The sequence below is a fragment of the Cyanistes caeruleus genome, chromosome 4, assembly GCF_971803275.1.
Source record: "Cyanistes caeruleus chromosome 4, bCyaCae1.hap1.1, whole genome shotgun sequence".
Classification (NCBI taxonomy): Eukaryota; Metazoa; Chordata; class Aves; order Passeriformes; family Paridae; genus Cyanistes; species Cyanistes caeruleus.
This window is the reverse complement of record NC_141704.1, coordinates 81128789-81141768: the sequence shown is the minus strand read 5'-3', so window position 1 is coordinate 81141768 and position 12980 is coordinate 81128789. Positions and strand designations below refer to the sequence as shown.

At 46.3% G+C, this 12980-nt stretch overlaps 1 protein-coding gene across 2 annotated transcripts in view; it reads right to left on the bottom strand.

Moving 5' to 3' along the window:
• Positions 1-12771, bottom strand: part of RERG (RAS like estrogen regulated growth inhibitor) — a 97163-nt gene extending 84392 nt beyond the window's left edge. Inside the window, exons 1-2 of one of the 2 annotated variants that reach the window (XM_086886067.1) lie at positions 12587-12771; positions 10798-10972 (exon numbers count right to left, since the gene is read on the bottom strand). In XM_086886067.1, coding sequence (XP_086742193.1) covers positions 10798-10858 — 61 coding nt within the window. In that variant the 5' untranslated portion in view covers positions 10859-10972; positions 12587-12771. Of the gene's footprint in view, positions 1-10797; positions 10973-11666; positions 12251-12586 lie in introns of those variants that run through there. The other variant, XM_086886068.1, reaches the window with a different exon arrangement.
• Between the last annotated feature and the right edge of the window lie 209 nt (positions 12772-12980).

The window sequence follows — 12980 nt, the reverse complement described above, 5'->3', positions numbered from 1 at the left end:
GAAGATAAGATTTCTACAGGTCAGTACTCATACTGGAAAAAACCCAAACCAAACCCACCACATTGCTTTTGTTCTCCAAATACAAGAACAAGATCATGAAAAGCATCCTTAAGGCTCTTCAGAAACTGTAGAGGTGCAACTGGATTATCCCTTATGAAGTGACCCAGGTGCAGAATTATTTTCACTGGTTTCATACTCTGGGAGTCACCCTGAGCATCCTCTGCTTGTAACTGGCCTGAAAAATTTCCTGGGAACAGTCTGAGATCTGAGAGCACGTTTGAAATCAGCAGGTTCAAAGTGCTCTGAATATACCTTTAGGATGTTATAGGACTGTACAGCCCTGACTTCTTAAGAGTCACCTGCTCAGAGAAGTCCTAGAATTGCACAATGACCTCCTACTTCTAACACATGATCTCAGATTGCTCATGCTTTAAACAAAAGTCTTTTGTTAACCCTCTACCGTGTTATCCCTATAACAAAAGCATTTTAACCTTCGCAAGGAGCAACAGTATTAATGGGAATGAATGGAAAATAGCAGTGAACAACCAAGTTCAAGGTACTTTTGTCATGAGCATGTTTCCCTAAGCCTTGTTCCAGCTCCTGCTGCTGGTCATTGTATTTTCCCTGCTTTTTGAACACGTGCAGAAGCCAGAGGTAGGATCTAAGGTGGCAAGGTTCTGTTTTAACTCAGCTGTGAAGGTCATTCTCTTCTCTTGAGTCCCTTACTTCTATTTGCAGCCAGTCCCTGTCTGTGCTGTGGCACTGGGAGCAGGATGTAAAACTTCCAGTGCTCTGATGTGCAAACAAAGCTCCTCAGACTGGATGACATTCATATTTTCACAGCTTACTAGAAGGCACCATTTAGTAAAGGTTTAGCAATTGAAGAGATGCTACAAAGTGAGCCATGCAAAATTATCTTTGGTGAATGAAAAGTCTTTTAGGCACAGACCTAATGTGAGGTGAGATATATGATACTGAGCATGAGGTTAGTCTTAATAATTCTGAAACTTAGTCCAGCTGGGTATGAAGACCTGCAGGCAAATCATGATACTTTTCATACCTGTTAAATGTTGGAACTAAAGAAAGTGCTCAAAGGTTCTTCTGCATTGTCCATGGTTTGTCTCTTCATCTTTACCAGGATGCCAAACTATCCTGCTCCAGAGCTGATGCTGATTTTACCATGAAATCTGCAGTCGCATGTGATTTTATAGGTAAATATACATTGTAGCTGCTAGAGCTGCTTAGGAAAAAGGCAACTTTAATGAGGTTTCTTCATGAAAATAAAATAAAGAAAATCCTATATATTTTGGTGCTTTATTCAGAAGAGGGAGATTAGGGAAACAGAACAGGCAAAGCTCCTTTCTTAGTTGAGAATCCAGCATATCTGCCTTTTCAAGCAGAAAGAGTGGAAACAGAGTGTGATTTTTTTCTGTGGAGCCCTAGAAGTCTGCAGAACTTTACAAAAGACCTGTCCAAACTATAGAAGTATTTCTTATAGTCCAGGCTCCCAAACTCCTCCCAATCTGCACTGAACACTATGTGAATTTCCAGCACAGTGGCACTGAGTTAAATCTCAGGGGCCTCTTTCATACTGGATCCCAAATAGCAAATTAATGAAGAAAACAGTCATACTGGGTATGTTTAAAATAGAGGTAGCTTGTTTTCGTGAGAGAGGCTTGGTTATTTCACATGCCAGGTCAGAAACTGCAAACAAAACTTGCTGAGAAATTATCAAAGTGATACTGAGGAAACATGGTGGTGGGTGGTGAGAACTAGACTGGTTTAACTGAATACTAACAAAAGAGTATTCTTGCATGAGATGTAATTATTTGAGATTACCATGGGAGACTGAAGATTAGTGTATGAATGTTTGAATATTCAGGACACAGTTTACTGGAATATCTTGAGACCTATCATGCTCCACACAGCTAAAGGTCAATTTTTCTTTGATTGGAGATACATTTTTTTTGAAACTTTTGCCTGGAAGTAGATCTAACAGACCAAGACATATTGTGGATCACTATTCAATTATTTCATGTAGGGAATCAACCTGGAGGAGAAGCAGCTCCAGTGCACATAACCACAGCAATCCAGTTGGGCTAAGCAGCAGTGCTTGGCACCACAGATTCTGCCACTGAGGTTGCTTAACAAGGTGTTTGTTTTGGCACTCACACTCCCTTGTCCATGTCCAGTGTGGGGTTTGGTGGGGATTTTTTGTTTGTGTCTTTTCTCTGCCACCCATGGGTCTAATACTGCATTCTTCTGTGGTGACTGTTCAATAATTTTCAATTTATTCTGCAGCTAAAAAATAAATAGTTCTCTCTGATCTTCTCAGCCTTTCCTGCTTTGAATGACACTTTTGAAGTTCTCACTTGTAAAGCTCCTCTGGGTCAGTTGCTGGGAAGGTCAGGAGGAGATCGTGGCTGACAGCTCTAACTGGCTTCCACTGCTGAGGGAAGGGGGATTTTTGTTTCCCAGGGCAGGCACAGAGATGAGCTGCTGACAAAAGCAGCTCTCCAGAGCAGGGTTGTGCAAATCTCTGATAGACCACATTGTAGTGAGACTGAGACTTGGATGGAAAATACAGCCACATGAAGGGGAGAAAGGAAGTAAAGACAAGCTCCTTTTGTGCTTGTGGTCCTGTGGGTCAAAATGAAATTAAGCCCTACTGGGGAAGTAGTGAAAGACAGGATTGCCAAATATGTTTTTAATGAAAATAAATGTTGTTTCTGTGCTTTATTTTGCTGTCAATAATTAATGTCAGTGGAAGAGCCATAAAGGGTCAGAAGGATCCCACAGGGCCGGTCAGGGTTGGCTCTCAGATGCTGCCAGCCTGGGAGCCATCCATGAGGCTGGATCTCAGCAGCCCTGGCCCTCGAGAGAAGCCATGGAAAGGAGCTTTGGCAATGCCAAAATGCCTCGGTGACCTGGGGCTGTCAGGCTCCCCTTTCCTTCCCCTCAGCTCCCACACTGGCCGCTTGAGGCCATGAGCAGTGGCCCGCCTCGCAGGAGGGCCCAGCCGGTGGCCACTGCTCCCACAGCCCTCGGGAGAGCCACAGCTCTGCTTGAGCACTGCAGAAATCCCCTCCCTGGGAGAATATATCCTGTGTAGTGCTCAGGGGCATCCTTCCACCCTGAAAACTTCTCAAGCCACTTATCCAAACAGCTTCCCTGTGGGAGCACAGCTTCCCTGTGGGAACACAGCTTCCCTGAGGGAGCACAGCTTCCCTGAGGGAGCACAGCACTGCCCCAGGCCTCTGCTCTTGCCTGTCTGCAGCTTCTCTGCTGCTGACCCCAGCCTGGAGGCAGCACAACAACCCGGGAATTTCAGCAGCTCCCTGTGCTTTCAAACCCAGCCTGGATGTTTTCAACATATTCCCTCATTTTCCTGCGAGCAGACTACTGTCTAACATTTCTGGAAAGGCAGCTGGAGGCTCCAGCCAATTTCTATGACATTTTAAAGCTGCACATATGTTTAATATATCTACTACTTCCTTCCCCAGGGCTTCGTGCTTCTCTTGCCATTCATCTTTTCACGCTGGATGCATAGAATGTGAGTTATCTACAGCGTCACTGCCATAATATATGGCACTTCCCAACACCTACATGGCAAATCCATTAGAAGCTGTAACAGCTGCAGACTGACTCCAGCAGAGTGAATGCTCTACCTGGTGGGAAAGAGCCATAAAAAAAAGAACTTTTCCCCATTCAGAATTACAAAAAGGCGATAGGAACAGATGCACCACCCTCGGTTCCTGTCTCCAGGAAGAGGTAGGAGCTGATGGAAACAGGAGGGGCTGCTTTGATCCAAGGTGAATGGGAGAAATGTGGGCTCAAACAGCTGGCTGAGATCTGTGAGGTGGGAGTTGTGTAACTTTGGAGTGGCTGTGGGGAACACTCCATCAGCACCCCTCAAACTGCCTGTGGAGAGGGAAGGGAAGCTCAGGGGTGTCCTTGCTCAAAGCTGTAATTGCCTCTGCAGCAGGGGGTGTATAAAAGGCTGCCAGTAACACTGAGCAAACACAGACTTGGAATAAAAGCAGTGAATGGATGAGGATGCCACAGTTCCCTTGCTGCCTCAGAGCAATTCCTTGTCTCTCCTTCTCTCCAGAGTGCCTGCCAGGCATGTGGTACAGAGGGTACAAACACCTTCAGTCACCAGCAGATAATCACAGCCCTGTAACCAGGGCTAGAGCCTAAAGCATTTCATTGATCCTCCTACCTTAAGCCAGTGTTAGTTTTTCATACACCTAACATATTTATTTTTGGGTGCTGTAAAACGCTTGAGGGTGGCACAAAAGCAAAAAAAAAAAAGAGTTTGTTTGAGAAATACAGACATAACTTGCTTAAACTTGCATAAACTTCTCCTGCTCTACCACAAAGCCAAAATTGGTAAATTTACCCACTTCTGTGACCAAGACTAGCTATGTACAGATATACACTGCTTCCCTTCTTAACCTGTGCAAAGCTGGCTTCAGGCAATGACTGCCTGGAGCAGCCAAGATCCTCCAAGTCCCCGCCAAGGAATGGTTTCCAGGACAGTAGGAACCACTTCAGAGTGCCTGTTCTTAGCTGCATCACACCACTGCTGCCAGGATTAGCTCATCTGGATCTCATACCCTGAGCATTTGGTGATGCACAATGCACTGACAGTGTGGGCAAAGAAGGAGCTGGGGATGAGAAACAGAGATGGGAGGAAGGCCAGAGTGAGGAGGATGAGAAGGGAACTGTGAATACAAAGTCTTCTGTAAAGTACAAAGCCATTTCACCATGCACAGTCCTTAGGGAATATGTGCAGTTCTAGGGAACTGGCAGGGGGAAAGAGGAGGGTGACAGCTGAGATGAAACAAGGCAAGAAAAGTAAATGCAAGGACTTCAGATATCAGGGAGGTAATCAAGAAGTTTGTGGAATATTAAAAAACTTGCAGTTTCTGAAAGGACCTGCATTCAGTGCCCTGTTGGGGACCAGCAGAAAGAATGCAAACCTTTACCATAACCAGACAAACCATTCCTGGGACTCCAGCAGGAAACTTTGCAGTTGGTTCTGGCAAAAGTGCAGGAGACAAGCAGGCAGGGTAGTTATCTTATCAAGGCAAGAGCTGCAGGAGGTGGCTAGGCACAGGCCTAGGGAAAAATTTGTGCTGCACACATAAATCTTGAATCCTAGCATTCCTTCCGCAGTAATCAAACAGCAGGCTATATTTAGCCCAACCTAAACAACTAAAAAAAAGAGAAAAGAACAGCAGGACTAGTCTTAGCTCTAACAGCTGCCACCAGCTGTTCAGAGGGGATACAGGTAGAGCTGATGTCAGATGTAGTTAAATGAGATGGAACAGGGCAGGCAGCTATGCTTGAATGAACAACGTTGGCATTTGGTTAGAGAAATTCTGCATTTTTTTATTTTTTATTTCATGGTTAGCCAGAAGGAGGATCAAATGTCATGGTTTCTACTACACCGAGGGCAAGGCTATAGTGAACCTTGCATAGGCAAACAAGCAGGGGAAAGGGAGGAGGTAGCAGACACAAGCAGAGCAAGGGTTTGTATGTCTAGCCCAGGTTCCTGGTGCTCTTTCTCTTTAGTTTTAGCATGACAAGATGAACAAATGCAGTCTGGAGAAAGGCTGTTGGCTAAAGGGATTGCATCTGTGTGCTAAAGCCACAATGCAGCTTATTTCACCAATGCATGAACCCTCTAAACAGGCATCAACACCATCCACTGAACAGGAGCTTGGGAAGGTTATTTCAATGCAACTGTTTGCTTGCAATATTACTTGATCCAAGGGGACACATTTGTATTCTTGTTGGGGAAGAAATAATCTTAAAGTCAGTGACCTAATTACTGTAATGACTTATACACATACATGCACAGTCCCTTCAGAGAAGCTGGAGCTGGCTGAAAAGTGTAAAACCAGAGAATGTAAAAAGTGGGAATGTTTTATGAGTGCTTTACCAGCAAAATAGTACAGGACAATTAATATATTGTGTAATAAACATGATTACTGAATAATCAATTAAGCATCTGGTTGTCATTGCCATTCCTAAAAACAAAGGGAAAAAAAAAGGCAATTGATTTACTACACTAGTGTGAGTTAAAAAAAAAACAAAAACAAAAATAAAACCCACAACAGAAAATCCAGTCTCTTTCCACCCACATTTCTGGATTTCAGAGGCACCTTATTACAGTAATCCATACATCAGTTGGTGGAGCACAGACTTTGAAGATCTTATGGCAGCTTTCCCTGCCTTACTAGCAGAGCTGTGAGCTTGATAACTAATCACTCCTTAATAACTCATGTTTCCTCTGCAAAAGCCCCTGAAATGCAACTAGTGGGGGGAAATATATGAGCAGGGATTTGTGAAGTAGAAAAATCACTTTGGGCTTCTTTCCCAGTAACCCACAGGGTTTTTTGAATGGGGGGTGGGGTGACAATGAATGCAGTTCCATTTCCCACATGCCCAGACCTTGCAATTGGGAAGTGATCCCTGGTAGTGTGTTTCAGACATATCCCCAAATAATGAAAACAAAACATGGATTTGTTGAAGGACTCACTGGTTTGGCTGCTGCTTGAATTTTTCTGTAGGAACTTTTAAAACCAGGTATCTTTCTCCCAGATATGTTCCCCCATCCTGTTTAGACATGATACAAATATGTCTGCTCAGGACTTTCCCAGCTGTGACCCTAAAATGACTCGAGTCACTGAGATCTTCATCTCTGTGATGGCACAGGCTCTTTGCCAGGTGACAATTACTGAAACCACTTTTCTGGTCACTCTTTTGCCCAAATGGAAGCATCTGAGGTGTTCCTGGATCAAAAGGTGACAGCAGCCCTCTGCCCCACGTACCTGATTGCACAAGCAGCGATTTGCTTAGAAACCAACACGTTTATTGGGGGAATCCTGTGGGAGCTTCAGTATCTTCCCCACTGCTTAACCCACACACAATTCCCATTTCTGGCTGCAGCTGCACAGCCCATCCACACAGATCTGCCAGGGGCCGGGCAAAGCAGCCCCTGCTAACACAGGAACTTGGAGTGTTCAGCCTGCAAAAAGACACTTTGGATAGCACAAGCTGCAGCTGGATATTGTCTCTTTTTTTTGGCCAAAATAGAAAGGCTCCTAAGCAGAGGTATTTTGAGCATTCACAGTCAACTGAGTTATGAGTTGGAAAAGCATCAGCCATGCAGGGCTATCCAGTATATGCCCTGTTTTTCTCCTCCTGGTTCATGCATTTTCACTCCTCTTTAGATTTCTGGCCACACACTGTGACTTGTGATGACATGGAAGAACAAGGCCTTTAAGTCATTATTAATTGCTACTACTGTAGTTTTAAAAGGAGTTTTTAGGAAAAACTCAGTTTTGTTACCATAGGAATGAAGCTGTAGGATGCAGTGAAAGAACAATTTAAACAGCACCCTTTAAGTAATTCACTTCAACTTTAATCCTCTGCTCCATCCAAGCTCCTCTTGGCCGTAAAGAAAAAGATTTTAAAAGCTCTCTCCCCTCCTCGGTGCTGCTTGACTCCAGCCCAAATTAGGAGGTGCAGCCCTGTTATCTGTAGCAGGTCTTAGCAATGTCCCTTCCCACCCACAGAGTACTTCCTTCTTGAAGCAGCTGCAAAGTGCTCCTTGGCTCAGACAGAGCTCCTCATCTGGTTTTTTTCAGCTGTTTTAAAACACTGTTTATGCAGCTTTTATACAGTAAGAAGAGGGTGAAGGGAGGAGCATCTAGTCCACTGTAGGAGAGCAGGTTGGGATGCTTGGACCTGGTGAGTTTGCCCATTACTCAGCGTAACCCTGACCTGAGGGAACTCCTGTGTTCCTCTTTCTGAGCTGTTTGCTCCTCTTTTTCTCTTGGAAAGGTTTAGGTCTGCATTAAGTAAAAAGGCAAAGTGAGTTGATTAGCCACTCTGCTGGACTTCTCCAGCAGGCAGGAGACAAGGCAAGGAAGGAGAACAGTGAAAAGCTGGCACTCCCACTAGCTATGCCTGCTGTTTGTTTATTAAACCTTTGAACCGTAGAAACTTGATGAGCAGCAATAAAGTGGAGTAACACTTTGTTTTCCCTGGATTTAACTCTTTTGAGATGCCATCACTATTCAGATTTGTGAGCAGTGTTCTGGTTTCCCACCTCATTCTTGGGAGAGCCTTGGGAGGGACTGCTTTGTAGAGCAGGGAGTCTTTCACCCTAAAAACAGATGCCTGGCATTAACAATGAGCCTGGGATGATTCCATAGTGCATGAGGGGCAGCTTTAGCTCCCCACATATCCTGAAGCACAACACTTCTTTCTCCATAGCTGCTTTGACTCACTGATCCAAAGTCTGGCCAGGCAGTGGGAGAGGAGCCTCTCCAGGACGCTCCAAAGCGCGGCTGTAACTCCACAGACGCTGTCAGGTGCTCCAGCCACTTACAGATTAAAAACCTAATGCCTGGCTCCTCCTCAGCAAATGAAGAAGAGCCAGGAAAGCGAGCCAGTGACCAGGTTTTGGCATGACTTTCTGGCAATTACAGTGGCCCTATTTATCACCCAACGTCTCCTTTTCATTGCATGTGTGCTCCAGCATTCTGCCTTGTGCTCTTTGCCTCTAGAGCCTGCCTTATCTTCCAGCTGTCTGGCCAAGTCTGCTCCAGTAAGCCTTGACCACGGCATCCTGCCTCCAAACTGCTCCCAGGCGTGGGGAATGGCATGGTTACTCCAGAAAACCTGTTACTCCAGCAGGGCACTGCCCACCAGAGCCAGCTAGAGCTTTGTGTCCAGCCCTGCTTTTAGCAAAGGTGGAACAGCACTCCCACTGTTGTTACTGCTGGCTGCAGACAAATAGGTATTTTCAGACAGCACCCCCCTCACAGACACACACACACACTCTTATTTCTCTACACTTGGCCAAGCTGTCAAAACTGGATCCTTTTATGGGAATGTACAAGAGGGGTTTCCATAAGCAAGCTGGAGATTCTGGAAGGCACGGTTGCTGCTCTCTTGAGGTAGCTGATAGCACTTTATGGCCCTTCTATCCCATTAAATTCACTTATTTGTGCCTTCATTTCCACACAGATTCACAAATATGGTCACAGTCAAAAGAGAGAACCTCATTCATATTTTATGTAATATTTCCTTGCATCTCAAAGGGAAAAAATGGTCATAGGAGGAAGACTTTGAAGGACTGGGATGTTTTTACTGGCTTTCCATTTCTTTTGTCTCTGACCCAGTTCCTGGACTACAGGAAAACACTTTCACTGTTTATACTACCCTAGTATATATTGAAGTCTACAAAAAGAATACAACAGGTAAAAAAGGCTCTTGTGGATCCTGTGCTGGTGCAACATTTTAATGGAGCACTTAAAAGGTAGTTTTGTATTTTTTAAACATAAGCTCTCCAGCTATTAAGAATACTAGGGAGAGGGAACTCTTATTGATTCAGTTTTCCTGCAAATATTTCAATGTTCTCTCACATTATGTTGAATCCAGCCAAAAGACTGGACAACCACAGAAACCACCAACTGAATGTAAGATAAACCAAAAGGGGAACCACTGAAGTTGCAAAACTTAGGTAGCACACTGAAATATGAATACAAAAGAGGGGATAGGGCAAGGGCAGCAGGGAAGAAGGAGGAGTTTAAACTTATCCCAGTATATTATCAGCATTCCCTCAGGCATTCTATTCAAAAAGGTGGAATTTAATCTGCATTGCCTTTGAATAAGCAGTATAATCTCTAAGAACTTCTGCCTCACAAACACCTTTTTTCCTGAGAGCTGACAGAACTACTTCACTGATAGTGTTCTGGTAAAATACCTCCAGGGTAAACGTGCTTTTATAAACAACCCATTCCCAAGTTACTGAAACTGTAATACATTTATAGGACAGAACCTTGGCATGTGTAATATAAAAGTCACTTTGGGGAACTGGAGCTGGTTGATGGCAGCTGAGCCTGGCTTAATGCTCTTACCAGCACATCCTATGTCCTGCCTTCTCTTGTGCAGATCTTTTCTAAAATAAACAATACCTTACAGCTCCCAAACTGCCACGGGAGCATGGTTAGGCTCAGTCTCCTCATTTCCTCATCCCTGTGGTGCAAGGACTTGTGAAGAGTGATCCTGGAGCTGTCAAGGTAATGCAACACCCCTGAACTACCCAAGAGAGAGGCTGCAACCCTCACACTCTGCTCCTCATCTCACCAGAGGGAAAGCTGTCTGTAGAAATGGATTTTTAACATTTATGCCTCCCCCTTGTGTCTCTACCATATCAACTCGCCAGACTGTGTTTATTTCTCAAATGCAAACTTTACACATGGTGCTGCCTTAGATTGCTGGTAAACATGTAAATCCAGGAGAGCATTGAGAACAAAACTTCTTTGAGCTGCTGAGTCTAAAATCTCCTGTGGAAACCAGCCAGAATTATAACTGAAAACAGGAGTCATCTAATATTTAAGAGAGGATAGGGAGCATAATATTCCATGCCTTCATGGAGCACGAGCTATGAAGAGACAAACTGAATATTACTAATTCTGTTCCACTGGAAAAGGTTAATGTTGCCACTCACTTCGTGAGAATTGGGCTTGATTTGGGTTGGGAAGTTTGTTTTGGTGTTGTTTATTCTTAAAAAGTGACAAAAGTTCTTTTATTTGGTAGAACCTAGAGAAAATAGCATGAAAAGCCAAGGAAGAGAGAATTCCTGGCCTGATCCCAACCTCCCTGACAAGAAGAAGGTGAGAGATGCCCTTTTTTATGAAGAGTTTGTCTGCACAGAGGGAGAAAGAAGTTACCCAAAGACAAGCAGAATTAAAAATCAGAAGTCAAACCTACCTGACTTGCCCACGCCAGCTCGACCGAAGATCGCCAACTTCACCTCTGCGCTCTTGGCCATGCTGGAAGGAACACAGTGCTGGCAAACTCACTCAGTCACCAAAAGTGAAGCAGAAGAACTGCTCCCAGCTCCTGCCTTCAGCTTCACCGTGTCATTGTGACGTCAATGCAGAGCCTGGGGAAGAGCACCACGAGGATGGAGCTGCGAGGAGCCAGGCTCTCCCTTTCCCCTGCCCGCCCCCCTCCTTTTTTCCCTTCTTTTTAAATAATCATGATAATTGATGCTGTGTTCCTGCTTTAAACATTGCAGTAGCACCACTGACACGTTTGGCACTGTTTGTGCAGAGCCTACCTTCAGCTTTCTGGCTGCTGCTGCTCTTGGCTTCACACTGGCACTCTAAGATTGCAAAAGGTACTTAACAACCCCAAGCACCTGCCTTGCAAGGCTCCTAATTACTAATTTCTTCCTTTCTCTCTCAGCTGAAATGGCATATATTTACTGTATTTGAATCATATGCAGGGAAATTTTTTTTGTGTAGAATATATTGAATAGCTGTGAGCACTCATTAGTGGTGCCTGCAGACAGCTACTCTTTCCTCCAGCTCCAAAAAGGTTTCAATTACTCAGCAGCAGTTGCCTAAAATCCTCTGAGCACTTGTACCTTGCTCACTGCCCTAAACAAATCCATACCCAGAAAGTTCTCTAGCACTCCTTTTTAAGCTGTCTCAGCTCACACATAAACATTCAGCAAAGCAAAAAGATGCCAGAGTTTCTGGTGCTGCACTTTGAGCATGGGATCTGTCTGTGTTCACAGTTCTGCAGCATGACCTTGATTTCTCTATCCTGGGGAGTAAAATCCACAACCATACCTGTCATGGTAGAATGCTTCAAGATCTTCAGTGAAAACACGGCAATCGTGACGATGATGATCCTCTGCCCTGACTAAAACGTCAAATACTCGGTCTCCCCTTAAAGCAGGGTGGAACTTTATGTGTGAATGCAAGCAGTTGGGGCTTTGCTGCTGAGCTGAAGTACCCACTTTAGCCGTGAATTCTAACAGTGGCGTAGGATGCTTCCCATGCCAGCACTCCGAGCTCAACAGCGAAATGCATTTCTAAGGTATTTTTTGAAAAAAAAAAAGAAAAAAAAAAAAGAAAAAGAAAACGAAGAAAAAAGAAGCCTAAGGCTCTTACCTATACAAAAACGCTTGTAAAAACAAAGAGTAAAGACACCTTACATCGAGAACGGTCTCGATTCATCTCTGATGTCTAAATGCTCCTGATTCCTTTTGCCTGAGAGGAAGTATCAGACCGCTCTCAGCCTGCACGGACAGTCAGAGGTACAAACTGCTCCGGGACGTGGTGGAATGGGATAGCCAGGGAGTGAATATCCGCGGGATATTCACCCGCAGCACAGCTCTGCCTTGCTCCACAGCTCTATTTCACATTTCCGAGCCGCTGCTGATTCCTCACCGCCGGCTCCGTCCCTCCGGGCGGGCTTTGCTCCCCATCGCTCCGGGCAGGTGCCGCGGCCACCCGGCCCCGCACCGCATCCTCCCGGTGCCCGGCACCGCATCCTCCCGGTGCCCGGTACCGCATCCTCCCGGAGCCCGGTACCGCATCCTCCCGGTGCCCGGTACCGCATCCTCCCGGTGCCCGGTACCGCATCCTCCCGGTGCCCGGTACCGCATCCTCCCGGAGCCCGGTACCGCATCCTCCCGGTGCCCGGTACCGCATCCTCCCGGTGCCCGCACCCGCGGAGAAATCCGCACCGCCCGCCCGGCGCTCACCTCTCTGCGCGCTGCTCGGTGCCGCGGCCCCGGAGGGACCGCAGAGTTCGGAGAGACCGCGGAGTTCGGAGGGACCGTGGAGTGTGGAGGGACCGCGGAGTGTGGAGGGACCGCGGAGGGGCCGCCCGCCCCTCCGCTCCTCCGCCTCTCCGCTCCGCCGCTCCTCCGCCCGGCCGCGGCTCCGCAGCGCCCGCGGACCTGCCGCGCCCCCTGCGGGCCTCCGGGAGCAGCGAGCAGCAGCGGGAGGGATTCGGGAGGGATGCGGGAGGATGCGGGAGGGATGCGGGAGGGATGCGGGAGGGATGCGGGAGGATGCGGGATGGATGCGGGATGGATGCGGGACCGAGCGGGAGGGATGCGGGACCCAGCGGGATGGATGCGGGAGGATGCGGGA